Here is a 19,702-nt window from a genome sequence, read left to right on the forward strand (position 1 = left end):
GCTGTGATTGGTCACAGTGATCACATGACATTGGCAGCGGGCCAGCATAGCGATTAGTCATCGGCTGTGTCTGGTGGACACAGCTGGTGACAGATTGCGCCACTGCGCAGTCATATGACATCCTCCTAGAACAATAGTGCTCCTGCCCCACCATCATTACTATAGTGTTAAAGAAAAATTGCACTTTTGTTTAAGAAATTACTGTTATAAGGAGCATTGCAGCATTAAATCAGCAATAAAAAGGTCTACCTTTTTTCAACAGAAACTACAAATTTGCCATGGTCTACCCTATCATATAGAGGATCTATCATTAGAAATTTTATTTTACAGTTATGACCCCTATGGGGCAAAGTACATGTGGTACTTTGTCTCGTCGTTTTGTTTTCTAACCCTTGTTGTTTTGAGTACCAAACTGCCCCCTCCCTACAACAGCTTGAAAGAGAACATTGATTCAGCTGTGAACACATTCCCGAGGTTAGCGGTGGAAAGAGGAATGCAGAGGGTAAGAAGACTCCCCTCCATCTTCTTTCCTCTTGCCACTTAGGCTGGCCATACATTATACAATTTTCTGTACAATTTTCTTGAAATTTACCTTCAACTATGTAGTACAAAGGCCTGCCTAATTGGATACAAATGAAAATGTTGTTTAGCTTTGACCTCATATTATATGGTTTGTGGTAAATCTAGCAGAAAATTGTACAAGAAAATTGAACATGTATGGCCAGCCTTAGAAACACAGGACAAAGTACTTCATGTTCTTTGTCTCATAGATCTTCTTTAACTTAAATCAACCAAAATAAATTTTAAGGCAAAGGTACGAGTATCCTTTTAAGATTTCTTGTGGTAAGCTTTGTCCCCAAGACAAAAAAAATGATGGCAAATCCAATATTTTATGGCTGTTACAAGAATGTCACAAGAATAGGAAAAGTATTGATTTTTACTATAGAGATTACCTTCTTCAGTGACAATTGTCAAGAATATGAGTTTACCTTACTTCCTATTGTGTTTCTGGGACTGGAAGTAAGAAAATTCTCCCAAATGCCAAACACAGACAGTAATAAAAATGTAACAGATGATTTAATCTTCCCCACTCTATCCAGGGCTAAACACGGTCTAAACATGATATTTCATTTATGAGTGGGCAGTGATGGGATAAACGCCTCGCTGACATCTTATATCTTTTAAGGATTCCGAAAGCAAAACTCGCTTTGCAAAGAATTCCATTTATCCTGCGGAGGTAGTGAAAGATAGTGAAAAATTCACAGTAACTGAAAATAAATAAGAAATATCTAACTGGGGGAGTAATTCTTCCTTATAATGGCTCCAGAAGGGGGAATCTTAGGTGTAAAGATCTTCCTTTTGGATGCCAAAGAATATAAAGAATGTATTCGTGTCGCAAGTCTATTCCTCAGCATCTTGCATCTAAAGTAATTTATTAATTACTAGGTCATTAGTTACGGAATGGTATAGTATGTAAAATGGCTAATTACTTGAAATTACTTGGTTATTTTGGAAAATGTGTTTTGACATACGTTATGAAAAATGGTATGGAATTAATTTTACATAGATTACTAATTCTGTATAAGTAACATATGTCTATAAAAAACTGTTAAGCAACATATGCCTATCAAGCCTCCCTGTTTTCAATGTATTTGGTGCTTCCTAAAATGAACAAGAATGTAAATATTTGCATGTACACGATGATATTTAGCACAAATCAAGGTCCATAAAGACATGGATGAGCGAGTTTGGGGTAGAGGAACTTGACTAGCCTGCACAGAATCCTGACCTCAACCTTGTAGAACACCTTTAAGAGGAATTAGTGCAGAGACTGCGAGCAAGGCGTTCTCTTCAACATCAGTAACTGACCTCAAAAATGTGCTTGTGGAATAATGGTCAAACATTCCCATAGACACATTTCTAAACCTTGTGGACAGCCTTCCCAGAAGAGTTGAAGCTGTTATAGCTGCAAAGGGTGAGCCAACTCAATATTGAACCCTACTGACTAGGACTGGGATGCCATTAAAGTTCATGTGCGTGTAAAGGCAGGCGTTCCAATACATTTGGTAATATAGTGTGTGTATATATATATATATATATATACACATACATACATATACAGGTGCATCCCATAAAATCGAATATCATCAAAAAGTTCATTTATTTCAGTAATTCAATTCAAAAAGTGAAACTCATATACACTGCTCGAAATAATGAAAGGAACACTTTTTAATCAGAGTATAGCATCAAGTCAATTAAACGCCTGTGATATTGATCTTATCAGTTAAGTAGCGGAGGGGGTTGTTAATCAGTTTCATCTGCTTTGGTGTTAATAAAAGTAACAATAAGTGCACTAGATTGGCAACAATGAGACAACCCCGAAATAGGAATGGTTTAGGAGGAGGCCAGTGATTTTTTTTCCCTACTCATTTTTTCAGACTGTTTTTTATTCATTTTGCATTTGGCTAGGGTCAGTGTCACTACTGATAACATGAGGCGATACCTGGACCATATATAGAAGTTGCACAGGTGGGCCAACTCCTCCAGGATGGCACATCAATACATGCCATTGCCAGAAGGTTTGCTGTGTCTCCCAGCACAGTCTCAAGAGCATGGAGGAGATTCCAGGAGACAGGCAGTTACTCTAGGAAAGCTGGACAGGGCCGTAGAAGGTCCTTAACCCATCAGCAGAACCAGTATCTGCTCCTTTGTGCAAGGAGGAATGGGATGAGCACTGCTAGATCCCCACAAAATGACCTCCAGCAGGCCACTGGTGTGAATGTCTCTGACCAAACAATCAGAAACAGACTTCATGAGGGTGGCCTGAGGGCTCGACTTCCTCTAGAGGGCCCTGTGCTCACTGCCTGGGACCGTGGAGCTCAATTGGCATTTGTTATTAAACACCAGAATTGGCAGGTCTGCCACTGGCGCCCTGTGCATTTCACAGATAAGAGCCAGTTCACTCTCAGCACATGTGACAGACTTTAAAGGGTTAGGAGATGCCATGGAGAAATGCTGCCTATAACATCAGCACAACCGGTTTAGTGGTGGTTCAGTGATGGTCTAGGTATATCCATGGAGAGATGCACAGACCTCTACAGACTAGACAATGGCACCTTGACTGCCATTAGGAATCAGGATGAAATCCTGGGACCCATTGCCAAACCGTACACTAGTGCAGTGGGTCCTGGGTTCCTCCAGGTGCACGACAATGCCCGGTCTTATGTGGTGAGAGTATGAAGCCAGTTCCTGGAGAATGAAGGAATTGATACCATTGAATGGCCCCTACGCTCGTCTGACCTAAATCAAATAGAACACCTCTGGGACATTATGTTTTGGTCTATCCGATGCCACCAGGTTGCACCTCAGTATGTTTAGGAGCTCAGTGATGCCCTGGTCCAGATCTGGGAGGAAATACCCCAGGCCACCATCTGTCGTCTCATTAGGAGCATGCCCCAACGTTGGGGCCCGTGGGGGCCATACAAACTACTGAGTACCATTTTGAGTTGCTGCAATGAAATTTCAGCAAAATGGACTAGCCTGCTGCATAATTTTTTCACTTTGATTTTTGAGGACATCTTTGAGTTCAGCAAAGGAGTCCCAACCAAGTATTAATTGCATACTATACTATACATGGACATACTTTTCAGTAAGCCAACATTTCTGTATGAAAAATCCTTTTTTTTTTCTCAAATTAATCTTATGTAATATTCTAATTTTCTGAGATACTGAATTTGGGGTTTTCACTAGCCGTAAGCCATAATCATCAAAATTAAAGAAAGAAATGCTTGAAATATATTACTCTGCGTGTTACGCATATATAAAAAAGTTCACTTTTTGAATTGAATAACTAAAATAAATTAGCTTTTTGATGATATTCTAATTTTATGAGATGCACCTGTATGTATATATATATATATATATATATATATATACGCATTTGGCAAGTATGTGCTTTGATATTCTCTTTTCCCAGGGTACATTAGTCCCACCACATCTTGGAATGAAGCCCACCCACCTCTAACTCAGCTATATGACATTACCCTTAACAGGAGAGGCACAGCAGGTTTAAAGCTGGAAAGGGGATGTATAAAATAAAGCAGGGACAGGCAAATACTAAAGGGAACGTGCACTGGCTTTGGTCTTTTTGAGTTGTGAGAGGTTTACTTTAAGTGTAAAGAATGTGGAAAGTAATTGACTGACTAAATTCAGCAAATTGGAAAACAATTAAGAAATGCAGGTTTATTGTGCCATAAATTCTTACTAAATTAGACTTTACAAATGAATTTAATTTACCTACAAAAAAGACTTTGCTACATTTTTAAAGGTATATTTATTGTTTTAGAGCCGGTTCACATTAGCGCGACTTGTCAGGCGACTTGTCAGCCTGACAAGTCGCGCTCCCTCGCGGTCCATTGACTGCTACAGGACCCGTTCTAATAGAAGCGACACAAGTCGCTCCGACTTAGAAAAAGGGTCCTGTACTATTTCGGGGCGACCTTGGAGCGACTTGCATAGACTTCCATTATGTGAAGTCCCTGCAAGTCGCTCCGAAGTCGTGGTGCAATGTAATGCACAAGTTGCCCCCGAAGTAGTAAGGAGTCATGTCGCCTCAGTGTGAACCGACTCTTAAACTTGCAAAATATATTTGTATTTTTCTCCTGTAAAGGGGAAGAGCACATTCACTTTGCAAGGGAAATTTTATTTAGCTTAGTGATTATAGTAAAAATTCACTTTGCAAAGAATGCCAAATTATGTGCAAGGACATTTTAAAATAACTGTATTTTTGCTTGCACATTATTGGATGATGGAAGACAGCAGAACTTTATCTCATTCATCAAGCTAAGGAAGCATTCCCTTTCAAAGTACAAATTCTTTAAGGCTGCATTCACATGTCAGCGTATTGATCGCAGGCAGAATCCCCGCTATTCCGCCCGCGATTCCGCCCGCGATCCGGAAATCATTGCAAATCGTGGGATGTGCGTTGCCCGTGATTTGCAATAGCACCCCAAATGCTGTGCGATGTTGCCGCGATTTCCGCCTGCCGAATCGTGGTAACATCACGCAAAAAAAATCGTGGGACGCATTACGCTTCAAAGAAGCTCTTGTACTTTTTTGGGCGTAATGCGTCCCACTATTTATTTTTGCGCGATATAAAGGAGCAGGAAAAGTGAAAGGAGAGACACCAGACTGATGAGATTAACTCTCTGTTGCTCTGCTCTCTCCTCATATCAGCATGCTCTTAGTTAGCACATGAACACTGTAGTGCAACGTAGTGTGTGTGTGTGTGTTTGTGTCACTACCATTTTCCATATCCCTGTATATTGCGATTACGAAGATGCCCAGCTAAACGTTTTATGAACATATTGACACTCCTCGCTGACACCATCAACTGTGGAATGGAGTCTGCTTATTGGTTGTGCTGCCCTTCTCCTGACTCTCTCCAGTTCCAGCTCATCCTTCCTGGGGATTTGTGACCAGAACCGGATTGGCATACTCGAAATGTGGCCGACCCAGAGTTTTGTAAAGTGGTAGAATTATAGTTTTTTCCTCTTGAGTAAATACCCTTTTTGATGCATGCTAACTGTCATCAGGCCTTGTTTGCTGCAGTTTGGCATTGCATGCTATTGCTGAGCCTGTGATTTACTAGGACTCCAAGATCCATTTCCATCCTCCATTCCCTCAGAGTTTCTCCCCCTAGCGAGTAACTTGCATTCAAACTTTTAGCCCCCAAATGCATTACCTTACAGTTCTCAATGTTAAACCTCATTTGTCTTTTTTTTTATTGAGGTCTTCCTGTAAAGGTTCTATATCCTGCTGTGAATTTATTACCTTGCTTAGCTTTGTATCGTCAGAAAACATCATGGTTGAACTATTTATACCAACCTTAATATCATTTTTGAACAAATTAAACAAAATTGGTCCCAGGACAGAGCCTCTGGGTGCCCCATTTCCAACTCCAGACCATTCAGAAGATACACTATATATCACATTCTCTAGACACGTTCCTATAACCAATTTTCTATTCTGGTAAATATACTATCATCTATGCCAGGGATCTCCAAACTATGGCCCTCCAGCTGTACACTCTGACATTCACAGACATGACTAGGCATGGTGGGAATTGTAAATCCTATACAACTGGAGGGCCACAGTTTGGAGACCTCTGATCTATGCCAACAGACCTCAATTTTTTTAAATAAGCATTTATGCTGAACTGTATCAAATGCTTTAGCGAAAACCAAATACACCACGTTAAAACTTACTTCCTCATGGAATGTTAATGGACTTCCACTTCTAGAGTTCTGCTGTGTAGGGGAATGCATGAAGCTGATACCAGGTCAAATGTTGGCACTTCCACTGCATTTTAAAAAAATGTAATGATGTATTAAAGATTGATTACAGAGCTGAATTAATTTGTGTCTACTAGATGTGTCTGAAGTGTAATAATAGATATTAACCACTTCTGAACCGGACGGTTTTACCCCCTTAATGACCATGCCACTTTTTGCGATACGGCACTGCGTTACTTTAACCGACAATTGCGTGGTCATGCAACACTGTACCCAAATAAAATTGATGTCCTTTGTTTCCTACAAATAAAGCTTTCTTTTGGTGGTGCAATTTTTATTTTTTGTGCTATAAACAAAAAAAGAGCGACAATTCTGAAAAAATATATATATATATTTTTACTTTCTGCTATATAACATTCCCAATAAAAAAAAGTTTTAAATCAAATTTTTCTATAATTTTAGGCCAATATGTATTCTGCTACATATTTTTGGTTAAAAAAAATCTCAATAAGAGTATCTTGATTGGTTTGCGCAAAAGGTATTGCGTCTATAAACTAGGGGAAAGATTTATGTCATTTTTATTTATTTATTTATTTTTTTACTAATAATCGTGGCGATTGGTAATTTTTAGAGGGACTGAGACACAGATCGGACACCTAACTGACATTTTTTACACTTTTGTGGGGACCAGTGACATTACTACCGTAATCAGTGCTAAAAATATGAGAATAAAAGCAGTGTAGTGCACTAGATAAGTACAAAAAAAACTCATAAAAAGTCCAAGCAATCAGTTTCCGAAGCGAAGATCTTAAATGTGATAATTATGACTTCAAGGTGCGGTAGTATATGCACTGTTACTATACTAATGTCACTGGTGGGGAAGGAGTTAACACCAGGGGCGATCAAAGGTTAAATGTGTCTCTAGGGGGTTCTATCTAACTGTGTGGGGGGTGGACTTGCTGCATGAACACAGAAACTTGTGTTCCAAAATAAGAGAAACACTGGATCCCTGTGTTCATTACTGACAGAACAGCGATCTGCCGTGTTTACAACAGCAGACTGCCCTTCTGTCTCCGTGGGGAGTGATCGCAGGTGCCCGGCGGACATCGCAGCCGCCGGACCCGCTGACTGGCTCCCCACTAGCGTACAAGTACATCGTTTAGCGGGAAATAGCCGACCTGCCGCTGTAAAACTACGGCAGCTGGTCGGCAAGTGGGTAATTATTTACAAAAATGTATTTACAATGTTTCATTATGTCTTTAATATTATTATTATACAGGATTATATAGCGCCAACAGTTTGCGTAGCGCTTTACAACATGAGGGCAGACAGTACAATTACAATACTATTCAATACAGGAGGAATCAGAGGGCCCTGCTCATTATTTTGAGACTAAGTTAGTGATGTAGCTGGAGGAAAAGTTGTGGATGGTTTTGTAAGTTCTTGTTTGTATCTTCAGTTTACTTTGTTGTGTGAGTGGATGCCAGTGAAGGGATTGGCAAAGAGGGGTAGCATACTAAATGGTTGGTAAGGTGGAATAGTCTGGCAGCATCATTTATAACGGGCAGAAGGGGGAAAAAGCCTATGTAAAGTAATCCAATGAGGAGGGAGTTGCAGTAGTCGAGATGATAAATGATCAGGGAGTCAATTAGAAGCTTTGTGGTGTAATTGGTTAGAAAGGGGAGTATTTTGGAGATGTTGTGTAGCTTAAGGCGGAAAGCTTTAGACAATGATTAGATCTGGGGATGAAAAGATATTTCAGAGTCCAGGGTAACACCCAACACCCTGGCATGTGGGGGCGGGTTGACAGTTGCTCCATTTTTATGTCTTTAATCTCTTAACCACTTAAGCCCCGGAAGATTTTACCCCCTTCCTGACCAGGGCCTATTTTGCGATTCGGCACTGCGTGACTTTAACTTGTTGCCATCCGCGCTATAACTGAAGTACGGCTGCAGCGCGGACTCACATTTCCGGGAGGCCGTCTTTAAACGGCCTCCCAGAGACAGTCTCCCCGCTCCCGCGAGTGCGCATCGGGGAAATTCTGTGTCTGCCGTGTCCCTTGGACACAGCCAATCACAGATCGTGGTAAATGGCCAATCACAGCGGCCATTTACCACGTGATCGGCCCATGCAATGAGAGATGATCTCATATGTAAACATATGAGATCATCTCTCATCGTCAGAGCTCCTTCCTCACACGGAGACTGCAGTGTGAGAAAAGAGGAGAGCCGATCAGACGTCGGGGACACAGAGGAATGTAATCAGGGCACTGATCACCAGTGCCCTGATTACACAAGGTAAAAAAAAAAACACTAAGTGCCCACCATCAGTGCCCACAGTGGCCGCCATCAGTGCCCCCCATCAGTGCCCATAATCAGTGCCCATAGTGCTGCCAGTCAGTGCCCATCAGTGCCTGCTCATCTAGGCACTGATGAGCACTGACTGGCAGCACTATGGGCACTGAGTGTGGGCACTGATGGTGCTGCCCATCAGTGCTCATCAGTGCCGCCCATCAGTGCTCATCAGTGCCACCCATCAGTGTCCATCAGTGCCACCCGCCAGTGCCCATCAATGCTGCCTATCAGTGCCGCCCGTCAGTGCCGCCTCTCAGTGCCCAGCAGTGCCACCTCTCAGTGCCCAGAAGTGCCACCTCTCAGTGCTCATCAGTGCAGCCTATCAGTGCTCATCAGTGCTGCCTATCAGTGCCGCCTGTCAGTGCCACCTATCAGTGCTCATCAATGCGGCATATTAGTACCTCCTCATCAGTGCCACCTCATCAGTGCCCATAAGTGCCACCTCATCAGTGCCCATAAGTGCCACCTCATCAGTGCCCATCAGTGCAGCCTATCAGTGCCCATCAGTGCCACCTCATTTATTTAAAAAATTTACTTGCAGAAAATAAGAAAAACTTTTTTTTTCAAAATTTTCTGTCTTTTTTCTTTTTTTTTGTAAAAAAATAAAAAACCCAGAGATGATTAAATACCACCAAAAGAAAGCTCTATTTGTGTGAAAAAAATGATAAAAATTTCATATGGGTACAGTGTAGCATGGGCGCGCAATTGTCATTCAAAGCGTGAGAGCACTGAAAGCTGAAAATTGGCCTGGATGGGAAGGGGGTGAAAGTGCCCGGTAGGCAAGTGGTTAACTGACAATTGCGCGGTCGTGCGACGCTGTACCTAAACAAATTTGACGTCCTTTTTTTCCCACAAATAGAGCTTTCTTTTGGTGGTATTTGATCACCTGTGCGATTTTTTGATCATGCGCTATAAACAAAAAAGAGCGCCAATTTTGCAAAAATAACAATATTTTTCAATTTTTTCTATATGAAATTCCCCCAAAAAAAATGTAAAAATCAAAATTTTTTAACATTTTAGGCCAATTTGTTTTATGCTTCATATTTTTGGTAAAAAAAAATCGCAAAAAGCGTATTTTGATTGGTTTGCGCAAAAGTTATTGCGTTTACTAACTAAGGGAAAGATTTTTGTCGTTTTTGTTTTTTTTTTAACGAGTAATGGCAGCGATCTGCAATGTTTTTTGTGGGACTGCATCATTGCGGCGGACAGATCGGACCCTTGACTGACATTTTTGACACTTTTGGGGTTACCAGTGACATTACTACAGTAATCAGTGCCATACATATGCACTGTTACTGTAAAAATGACACTGGCAGTGAAGGGGTTGACCTTTTTTGAGAGGGAGGGGTTAAGTGTGTCCCTAAGGGCGTGTTTCTAACTGTGATTGGCTGTGACTTGAGCTGTAAGAACAGTGATCAACGGTCCTACATAGCAGAACCGTATGATCACTATTCTTACACAGGGGAGAATGATAGGTGGCTTGTTTACATCAGCCGCCTGCCTTTCTCCCGCTGTCACGGACGATCGCGAGTGCCCGGCGGGACATCGGGTCCGCCGGGCACATGCGCGGGGGGGTCCGTGACCGAGGGGGAGCGCGCATTCGGTGGCGCGCGCTCGCTCCCCAGAGCCTCACAGGCTAGCGACGTAGTACTACGTCACTTTGCCTGTGAGGGGCTGACTGCCGCAGTATATAGTCGGGCGGCAGTCGGCAAGTGGTTGAAATTAATGTTACAGATTACATGTGTTTAGAGTATAATATCCTGTATTGCTAGTAAACATTTCCTGTTTACTAGCAATACTGTATGTGTAGCTCAATATTTAAGGTTAAATGTCAATTAACAGTGCTTTGCATGCAAAAGAAGCACTAACAAGTCTACAAAATGAACAAAAGCAAGATACAAATACAAATACATTTTTTTTTAACGTAAAAGTAAAAATGGTGGGAAGAACTAAAACAAGAGACATTCCTGCTTTTGTTTGACCAAGCATGATCCAACTTCAATTACAATTATCGGTTAAGTCAGCACAGATGGTTCATGTCTTTACAGACAGTTTGCATATTTTACTCTTACGAATATTTCAGGTTACACAGACGTGAGCCAGCTTTATTTATCAAAGTCACACTTAATTATTGCCCTTGTTACTCCCCTGGAAAGGGAAATCATTCATACTATAGCCAGACCAGTGGTAATCTGCAATTGAAGCAACAAAAACATCTGCAATTGCTATCTGCCTACGGGATAAACTGGAATAGTATTTCATTTTAGGAAACCAGCTGCAAGGTTCTGCATGATATGAGTCCACGTGAGGCCATCAAATCATCAGCAGCTGCTCTTGAAAGGGATCGCACCTATTTTGTTATATTAGGATTTGCTGGATAATTCCAGGAAGGTAAAGAACACTTCTAATTCGAAAGATCAGCAATTTAATACCAATAAGTGTGAAGCCAAGGTGCACTTTTCTTTACTGTATGATAACATACATGGTGAGTTCATTGAATTCTAAAACAATATTTATGGAGCTCTGTCTATCATTACGGTATAGGCAAGGTCCCATTTGGTGGCAGCTTGGGAGCTTTTTCTACATGACGTAATTGGAGGATACTATAAATCGTCAGTCAGGCAGAAAATTGGCAGTCAACAACACTCTGGGGTCTACTGCCTGAGTGTCAATCATTTCTAGACCAGCTGTAGTATTACCCTATCTTCCGTTAATGGAACATCTTTTTGCTGAACCACTTATACAGGGATTTGGGATTCTGTGTTTTACTGGTAAGTTCATGACCCGTTCAACAAATATTAGAATTCATGGGATTTCTATTACTTTTTCAATATTTCCTTACTGAGATTTCAAAGAAAAATTGGAGAATATTGCAGAGAATATTTGAACACAAGTATATGAACATTACATTTCAAGCAAATTGCATTATGCATAAGTTACTATATACCTGTAACAAGTATGTATTTAGGACCTAAAGAGTTCCATACTTGTCTGCAGGACAGCAAATCAATGATTATTAAAACTGAAGGATCATAATTACACCCAGACAACTAGCATTTTTATAAGAGGTGGAAGTGTATGTTGTCATTACTGAATATAGAAACAGCTAGTTGCCTTTCAGACCTAATAATCCATAAAAACTTTAATTATAAAGAAACCTGACTTTTTTCCAACTTTAATCTACCAGAAGCTTGCTCCAAATCTTTAACTTGGAAGAATCCAAGCCAGACAGAGCCAGAAAATCTGTATTTTTAGAAGAAGGTCAGCAATGTCAGCTCTGATATTTGTTACTTGGCAAGAATAGATTAAGAATGGAGAAATGGGCCATTTTTTCAACAATACTTTATCAAATCCCTTCTGGAATGTCATCATATAAAACTCAATAAATTTAAGTTGTTAAAAATAAACCATATAGAAAATTTTGTATAAGTAATGTCAAGATGAAAATATTTTATGGGATATTAATACTAAATATAGCAGCTATTAAAGAAAAAAAAACTATTATCTGTGCATAATTTACCCCTTTCCACTGCCACACAAAGCAAGTGCTGAATATTTTGATTAGAAGAGAGCAAATAAATACAAAGAATATTAGTAGAAATAACAAAAAATATATAATTTCATATTGTGAAAATTGTTAATGCCCCTGCACACAATTACTCTATAACCCTATAACAAACTTTTTTAAACTGTAAGTTTTTAGGGGATTAGACACGCTGACATTTTTTGCATCCTTAAGCCCCGTACACACGCACAGATTGTTGGCCGTAAATTGTCGGCCAACGTCCAATCGGCCGATTGTAGGCTTGTTAGTATGATGCTTCTGACAACCAACTGCGACTTTTCGGCCGAAAAAAATCTGGTGTGCATGCTATAAAATTTTTGTTGGCCAACAACAGAACGGCCGATTGTTCCTCAGTCAGTACAGATTTCGGCAGACAAAAATCAGATGAGCAAGACTGGGCATGCTCAGAGAAGAAAAAACACAGGGAAAGTCAACCAGCACATGACATCACTTCTGAAGTTGGTTTTTGTTGGCCAACAAAAGTCCAGTGCAAGTCTAGAGCACATTTCAACCAACAAACAACACTGGACAAAAGACGGCCGATCGGTCGGCCAACAATCTGTGCGTGTGTACGAGGCTTTAGAAAGACTGTTAGATGTACAGGATTGCCAGGCTGCAGCAAAAGTCCGGGGGTCATTACATCTATTCCCAGATTGATAGGAGGGCCAGACCATATGGGGTCGGCTTACTAAAACTGGTGCACACAGAATCTGATGCAGCTGTGTATAGAAACCAATCAGCTTCAATTTATTTATTTTTTTTTTTGTCAAAATTAAATTGAACAAGCTGAAGTTAGAAACTGATTGGTTACTATACACAGCTGCACCAGATTCTGTGTGCACCCGTTTTAGTAAATCTCCCCCTATGGGTGTTTGTTGCACAGAGAAAGCAATTGTGGCTAGAAAAACCAGGATCTTAAAAACTCCTCCTGTGAGTTTACATTAATTCACTTTTTTACTAGAGAATTCAGAGGGATAAACTGTAAGAGTCCTTTCACACAGGCTTTCCGATCAGGTCCACCTGTCGGTTTTTCAGGCAGATCTGATTGGATGCTCAATGCATCCCTATGGAGCAGCGGATGTCAGCGTTAACATGTCCGCCGACACCCGCTGCTCTCCGATCTGATCCTGTCCGTGAAATCTGAATGGATGGAAACCCTATTTTCCATCCGTCTGGAGGATCGGATAGGATCGGATGAAAACTGACAGATGGTCTGTTTTCATCCGATCTACGATAGAGGAAATCGGGGCTCTGACAGCTCGTCTCTGCAAAGTAAGCAGAGCTCTCATCTGCCTGCTCAGCGGGGATTGGCGCAATCAATCCCCGCTGAGCAAAACAGAGTCCGCCGGACACACCTCTCGTGAAAAGACCCTAACTGCAACCTTTCCAACCACTAATGATACAGTACTGGATCTGTGATATCTTCACATGGACATACATTTTCTATGTTTAATTTGCCTCCCTAAAGTGGATATCCTCTGATCCTGAAGTCCCATATTAACAATGTACTGTAGATTGCTACAGCTATAGATATAAAGCTATAGGTATAGTTATAGTATCGACTGTTACAGAAACATTTAAATTGTCACCTAATGTGCCCAGCAGAATAGGACAGGTCTAGTTTGCACAAAAAAATGTAAAAAAAGAAAGTTTTACATCAGATAAAATGTGTAACAACTTTACTGCTTTCTTTGCCTTACAGTAAACCGGACACAAGCTGCTCATAGGACAAACAAGCAATACAGATATTACGTTCAGTGAAAGTTGTCTGAACAAATAATACATCAATTGACATAGCTAGATATGAATCGAGATTTATTTTTCTATAAAACTGAACTGAAGCTCAGTCCTGAACTTTCAGAAGCATTCCATTTGGTCAATAATTCCTCCCTTCATATTGAAGAACCAATGGAAAGCTCAGAAGAGAAGTGGGAGCAGAGGAGTATAATAACTACAGGAAAATCTGAGATCTGCATATTATTCACCTTACTAGATCTTTAGACTTAATGACACCTGATTTTCACTTTTGAATTTTGGTCAGTTTTAATTGCTCAGGCTTCTGACAAGTTCACAATTGTCTGTGTCTCTTTTGGAGAAATGTTCCTTTGCTTAGGCTGGCCATACACAACACACAGAGTGAATTTCTTTCCTGCAACCACCGGTGGATTCAGACAGTGTTAATACGGGAATCCCTCCGGTCGGGCCATTGACTTTTCCTTGCAGGGGAGGGCGCGGGAAGCCGTCCCCGCTGGGGAATCGCAAGAGAATCTGGCAGGCTGGTTGTACCCAAGTTGATCGATCGATCAACCTGGTGCATTCAGCCTGCCCAATAACGGTTTGAATCTAGGCCAATCCCTGCTGAACCAGCCAAGATTCAAACCCTGTATGGCTGGCCTTACTGTCCTGAGAGAAAACAGGAAACAAGAACAGATCTCTGTAAAGGGAAAAAAACCTCTATACCTGTTTCTGCAACAACTCAAACTTTTGGACTTTCTCCAATTTTAAATATGGAAATAAAAATACCAATATTCAAGCATCCATAATGTGTTCATGAAATGTGCAATTACAACAGCATTTCCTAAAGTATATAAAATAAATCAACCTTAAGTAAATATTCAGAAAGCATTTTTCACTAAACTGCTGATAGCTAATAGATGACTGGTTAATTTGGATTGCTGCAAATTGTTGCTCTGTGTCAAGGCATTCAATAAAGACCATTGCAACAATACCTATTTTTCCACCATTACCGAGGTTGGTTCTTAATATATTTAATTAAAATATCTCGGAAGCACATTTTTAATTAGCACCTGAAGTAAGGAATATCGTCTGAGGTTTCCAAACACTTTCCAAACACTACTTATCTTAGTGCTTTATTCTTTTCTACTTAGAAAAAAAAAACGCAGCAACCGCCAAAGAAATTGCTGTTACTTTGATTTTCTTTGACAGTGCAAAATGGCAGTCAGCCAGAAACACAATGAATGGCAACATTAAGATGTCGCCTTTAATATTTTTAGGCTCAAAAGAAACTGCAAGATATGACAATTTATAATCACCCTGTCTTAGATAGTAAGAGAGAAATACTTCAAGATCCTTAGTTTTGTTTTTTCCATTCTTAGTTTTTGGGGATATATAAGAAACTAGGGCTGTCATAAAGTGATTGTAAAGTCCTGTTTTAAAACAAAAAGAATACCAAACATGTAATACTTACCTGGTCTGTGCAGTTGGTTTTGCACAGAAGGGCCCAGATCCTCCTCTTCTCGGGTCCCTCTTCCTTGCTCCTTGCCCCTCGCTCTTGATGAGTGCTTCCACAGCAAGCAGCTTGCTATAGGGGCACCTGAGCCAAGCTGCAGCTTCGTGTGTCCATTCAGACATGGAGCTGCAGTTTGACCCTGCCCCTTCTCTCTCACTTGATTGGCTAACTGACTTTGATTGACAGCCGCAGGAGCCAATGGGTGTCTCAACTAATCAGAAGGGGGAGATCCGGACAGCCAAGGAACTTGTAGACATCGCTGGATAGAGATAGGCTCAGGTTAGTATTAGGGGGCTAAGGACAATTGTCCCACACAGAAGGCTTTTTATTTTAAAGCGTAACTCCACTTTTGTTGAGAAAAAAACTTTCCCCTCTGGGTGATATATGTGCATTGCAAAGATTTTAACAAACTTTGTTGCAGATTCCTACCTTTTGTTATTCAGAAGAAATCACTGTTTGTTCCTCTGTGCTCCTGTGGGAAAGTGAGTCTAATGGGAGTGGTTTCATAATCATCATTCAGCTTTGGCAGCTGCAGGGCTGTAATGAGGAAATCTGCTGGGCCTACATCCCTTTAGACATGTTCCTATTGGGAATATCTCACCTAAAATGACATTTGCGTTGCAGGGAATACCAGAAGTCTGACTTGTATCTTAGGCAGATTTCTGGGAAAATTGGTGAGCCAATCACACAAGCAGGAAATGATGTTTCTGGGATGTGGTCTGTATACATTCTGTGTACAGAACAGCTCCAGGTAGACATATTGCATTGCATTTTCAGAAAATTACAACAGCTGCAGATTGAAAAGGAAAGGTAATTTTTAATAACATTCAAATACAATATGATTTGTGTCGCAATTGTATATGCTATATTGTTTTTCTTTGTTTTTATTCATTTTTTTTCCAGGAAAGTAGTGTTACCCTTTAATGCATAGAATGCATTAAGATAAAAAAAACCTTCTGACTTTACAACTCCTTTATGGTTTTGTAGCATGAAAGGTGAAATGCTATTTTGAAACAAACTTTCAAACTCTGTGCGGGAGTTAAACTTGGCTTGAAGGTCAGTTGAAAGGTATACACCAGTGATGGCGAACTTTGGCACCCCAGATGTTTTGGAACTACATTTCCCATGATGCTCAACTACACTGCACAGTGCGTGAGCATCATGGGAAATGTAGTTCCAAAACATCTGGGGTGCCAGGGTTCGCCATCACTGGTATACACCATAAATTTAAACCTTTCAGAATTAAAAAAAGAAACACACATGAAGCCCAGTCCTGTTCCACTGGCAACCCCCGTAACCCCATCCTGCTTCCCAAATGAACATATCTGACAGAACCCACTCTTTTTGGTAACTAAAAAAACAAGAATTTAAGAGTTTTCTTTTTAAAGATAGGGACGTTTACATACCAGGCAAGGGCCTGTGTTGATCAGTTTCTGGGTTGCAAGTTATATAAACATCTTCTTGATGGCTACAGTCATGTTTGCCCCAGTCTTGCTTAGTGCACTGTGTGAGAGTAGACTCTTTGCCTGTGCAAACCACATCATCCAGCCAGATGATACCAGTACTCTCTGCAAAATCATTCTCCAGCGAGATCTTTCCATACCTAAAATATAAATCAACAGTTTTTTTTTTAGTAAATTACTGTCATCTCACAATCAATCATCTTACTTTACTGCACAGATCTGGGGGCTCAGCTAAAAAAAGGCAGTGCTACTAAAAATAACACCAATACTCAGACACATACAGATCTTTAAAGCCAGACAAGGAGTGTTTTCACCAGTAAAATGAGTGAAGGGGCTCACTAGCATTTACTACAGTCAATGGGAGCGTTCTTAAAGTGATAATAAAGTCTCCGTTTTTTTTTTTTGTTTAAAATTAACAAACATGCTATAGTTACCTGCTCTGTGCAGTGTTTTTTCACAGAGCAGCCTGGATCCTCCTCTTCTCGGGTCCCTCACTGGAGCTCCTGGCCCCTCCCTCCTGTCGAGTGCCCCCACGGCAAGCAGCTTGCTATGGGGCACCCGAGCTGAGCTGCAGCTCTGTGTGTCCGTTCAGACACAGACCCATGGTTCGACTCCGTCCCCTAACTCTCCTCATTGGCTAATTGACTTTGACTTACAGCAGTGTGAGCCAACGGTGATGCTGCTGTGTCTCAGCCAATCAGGAGGGAGAGCCCTGGACGGCCAAGGCACTTGTGCATATCGCTGGATTAAGATGAGGGGGGCTCCTGCACACTGAAGGGGTTTTTTTTATCTTAATGCATAGAATACACTAAGATAAAAAAACCTTGTGCCTTTAGATTAGAACCACTTTAAATTATATGGACATGGCAATATAAAAAACATATTTAATAAATCTCTACAATATATGCACAATTTTCTATGTTTCATCTCTCTAAACATTCTACAAGTACAGAAAAACAACTGTTGATATGCCAGAAATATAGTGTGCTCCTACCCTCTTCTTTGAAACGACAACACAGTGAGGTTGATTTACCAAAGGCTGTGCACGGCAATATACTAATATACTACTACTAATATACTGTGCACTGCAAGTGCACTTCAATTGCAGTTGCTTTAGAACTGAGCTCTGAAATGAGGGGAAGCTCTACTGATTTCTATCATCCAATCAAGTGCAAGCAAAAAATGCATTTTTATATTTTCCTTGCATTTTCCCCTCAGAACTAGAGCAACTGCCCTTGTAGTGCATTTGCAGTGCACAGACTATTTACCTTTAGTAAATCAACCCCATTGTATTTTTGGCTCTGAATTCCAAAGCATATGCTGTCAGCTAGGCTTACTTCATTTTGATTCATTACAAAGAACACAGACCTTTCCTTTTTTTCCAACCTCCCTCTTCCTCTCCATAACCCCTTCTTATGCACAGACAGAGAGCACAGGTAGTTATCAGCTCACAAGTTTTCTGGAAAAATCAACAGGTATTTATTGAACAGAGATAACAAAACACTTTCGATGATACCTGTAACAGACCAAACGGGAGTAAATAATAGACATTTATTGTTGGGGTTTGCATACACTTTAAGCATCACGCACACTGGACGTTTTTACAGCTGCTGTTTTTGGTGTCAGATATTTTTTTCCACAGCCAGTAAACTCCCCAGCATGTTATCCTATGTGTCCATGCACATATAGGCTGTTAGCAGCAGTTTTTGGCAGGGGCGTTATTTGGCTGGAAAAAAACCCAGAACTAGTGGGTTTTAAGAGGCGTTTTTCAGCTGTAAAAACACTCTAACTCTGATAAAAGCTAAAAATGCAGAAAAACTATGAAAAACGTGGCTATTTGGCGTTTATTAACATTTGTGAGTCATAAGCTTTGGCAGGAATATAGTTTTGCTAAAAAAAAAAAAAAAAAAGCTAAAAAATGCTACAGCTAAAGAACGCTGAAAAACGCTACTGCAAAAAAGCTGAAAAACTCCTTCTACAGCTACAGCTTTCTACTGACATTTTGATCACGCCCAGTGTGCATGAGGCCTTAAAGCCAAATTTTGGGCATTTAAAAAATGAATAAAAAGGATGATCCTATTGATAACTGATGAAGAATCTAGTGCTTGTTGTCTGTCTCTCTGCTCTCCAGCACAGAAATGTGGGCTGATGATGTGGCCATTGGTACTGCACTGTACAGGCACAGTGATGTTGACAAGAGAGCTGTGATAGAGCAAAAGGGCAGCTTTGAGAAATTGATCATCTCAGCCAGACTGGCCCAAAGGAAGATTGTTGGACTTAATTATAGCTTTACAGTGTGCTGGCCAATCCTCTAAAAAAACAAACTCTACCATTCCTAATCAAAGTGGGGGGAGGCAATTTTAAAATATTTTTCAGGTATCCAGAGTAAGACTTTAGGACCCTGACTTCCTGAGGACGCAATAGCGAAATGCATTGTTGTCTGAACAAGCCATTAACGTCACTTCCTCCCGAGCTGTGGAATGCAGGCCGGCTGCTGCCACGCTACGAGTTGGAGGAAGAAGTGACATTCATTCCGTGACCATATACACTACACTGTTATCTCTGCGGTCCTGTCCTGTGCCAAGGGGGCACTATTGCATGTAAGCACAAACTTGTCTTTCTTTTATATATTATTTTATATGTTCTTAATAAATGGAATTACACTATTTTGGATTTCCTGTTTTCTCCATTCCCATATTCACATTGGGAGAGTCATTCAGGATTACCATCACAGCTATCTTTAGCAGCAGCCTAACCAAGTAGGAGGAGGAATTATG

The 19,702-nt window shown here is 40.7% G+C and overlaps 1 protein-coding gene across 1 annotated transcript in view; it reads right to left on the reverse strand.

The window, feature by feature from the left end:
• Positions 1-19,702, reverse strand: part of PRSS12 (serine protease 12) — a 266,504-nt gene that overhangs the window by 110,833 nt on the left and 135,969 nt on the right. The window contains exon 7 of the mRNA XM_082272842.1: positions 16,869-17,065. Within this exon, the coding sequence (XP_082128968.1) occupies positions 16,869-17,065 (197 nt within the window). The remainder of the gene's footprint in view (positions 1-16,868; positions 17,066-19,702) is intronic.

Source organism: Pelophylax lessonae, assembly GCF_965119305.1.
Source record: "Pelophylax lessonae genome assembly, chromosome: 1".
Classification (NCBI taxonomy): Eukaryota; Metazoa; Chordata; class Amphibia; order Anura; family Ranidae; genus Pelophylax; species Pelophylax lessonae.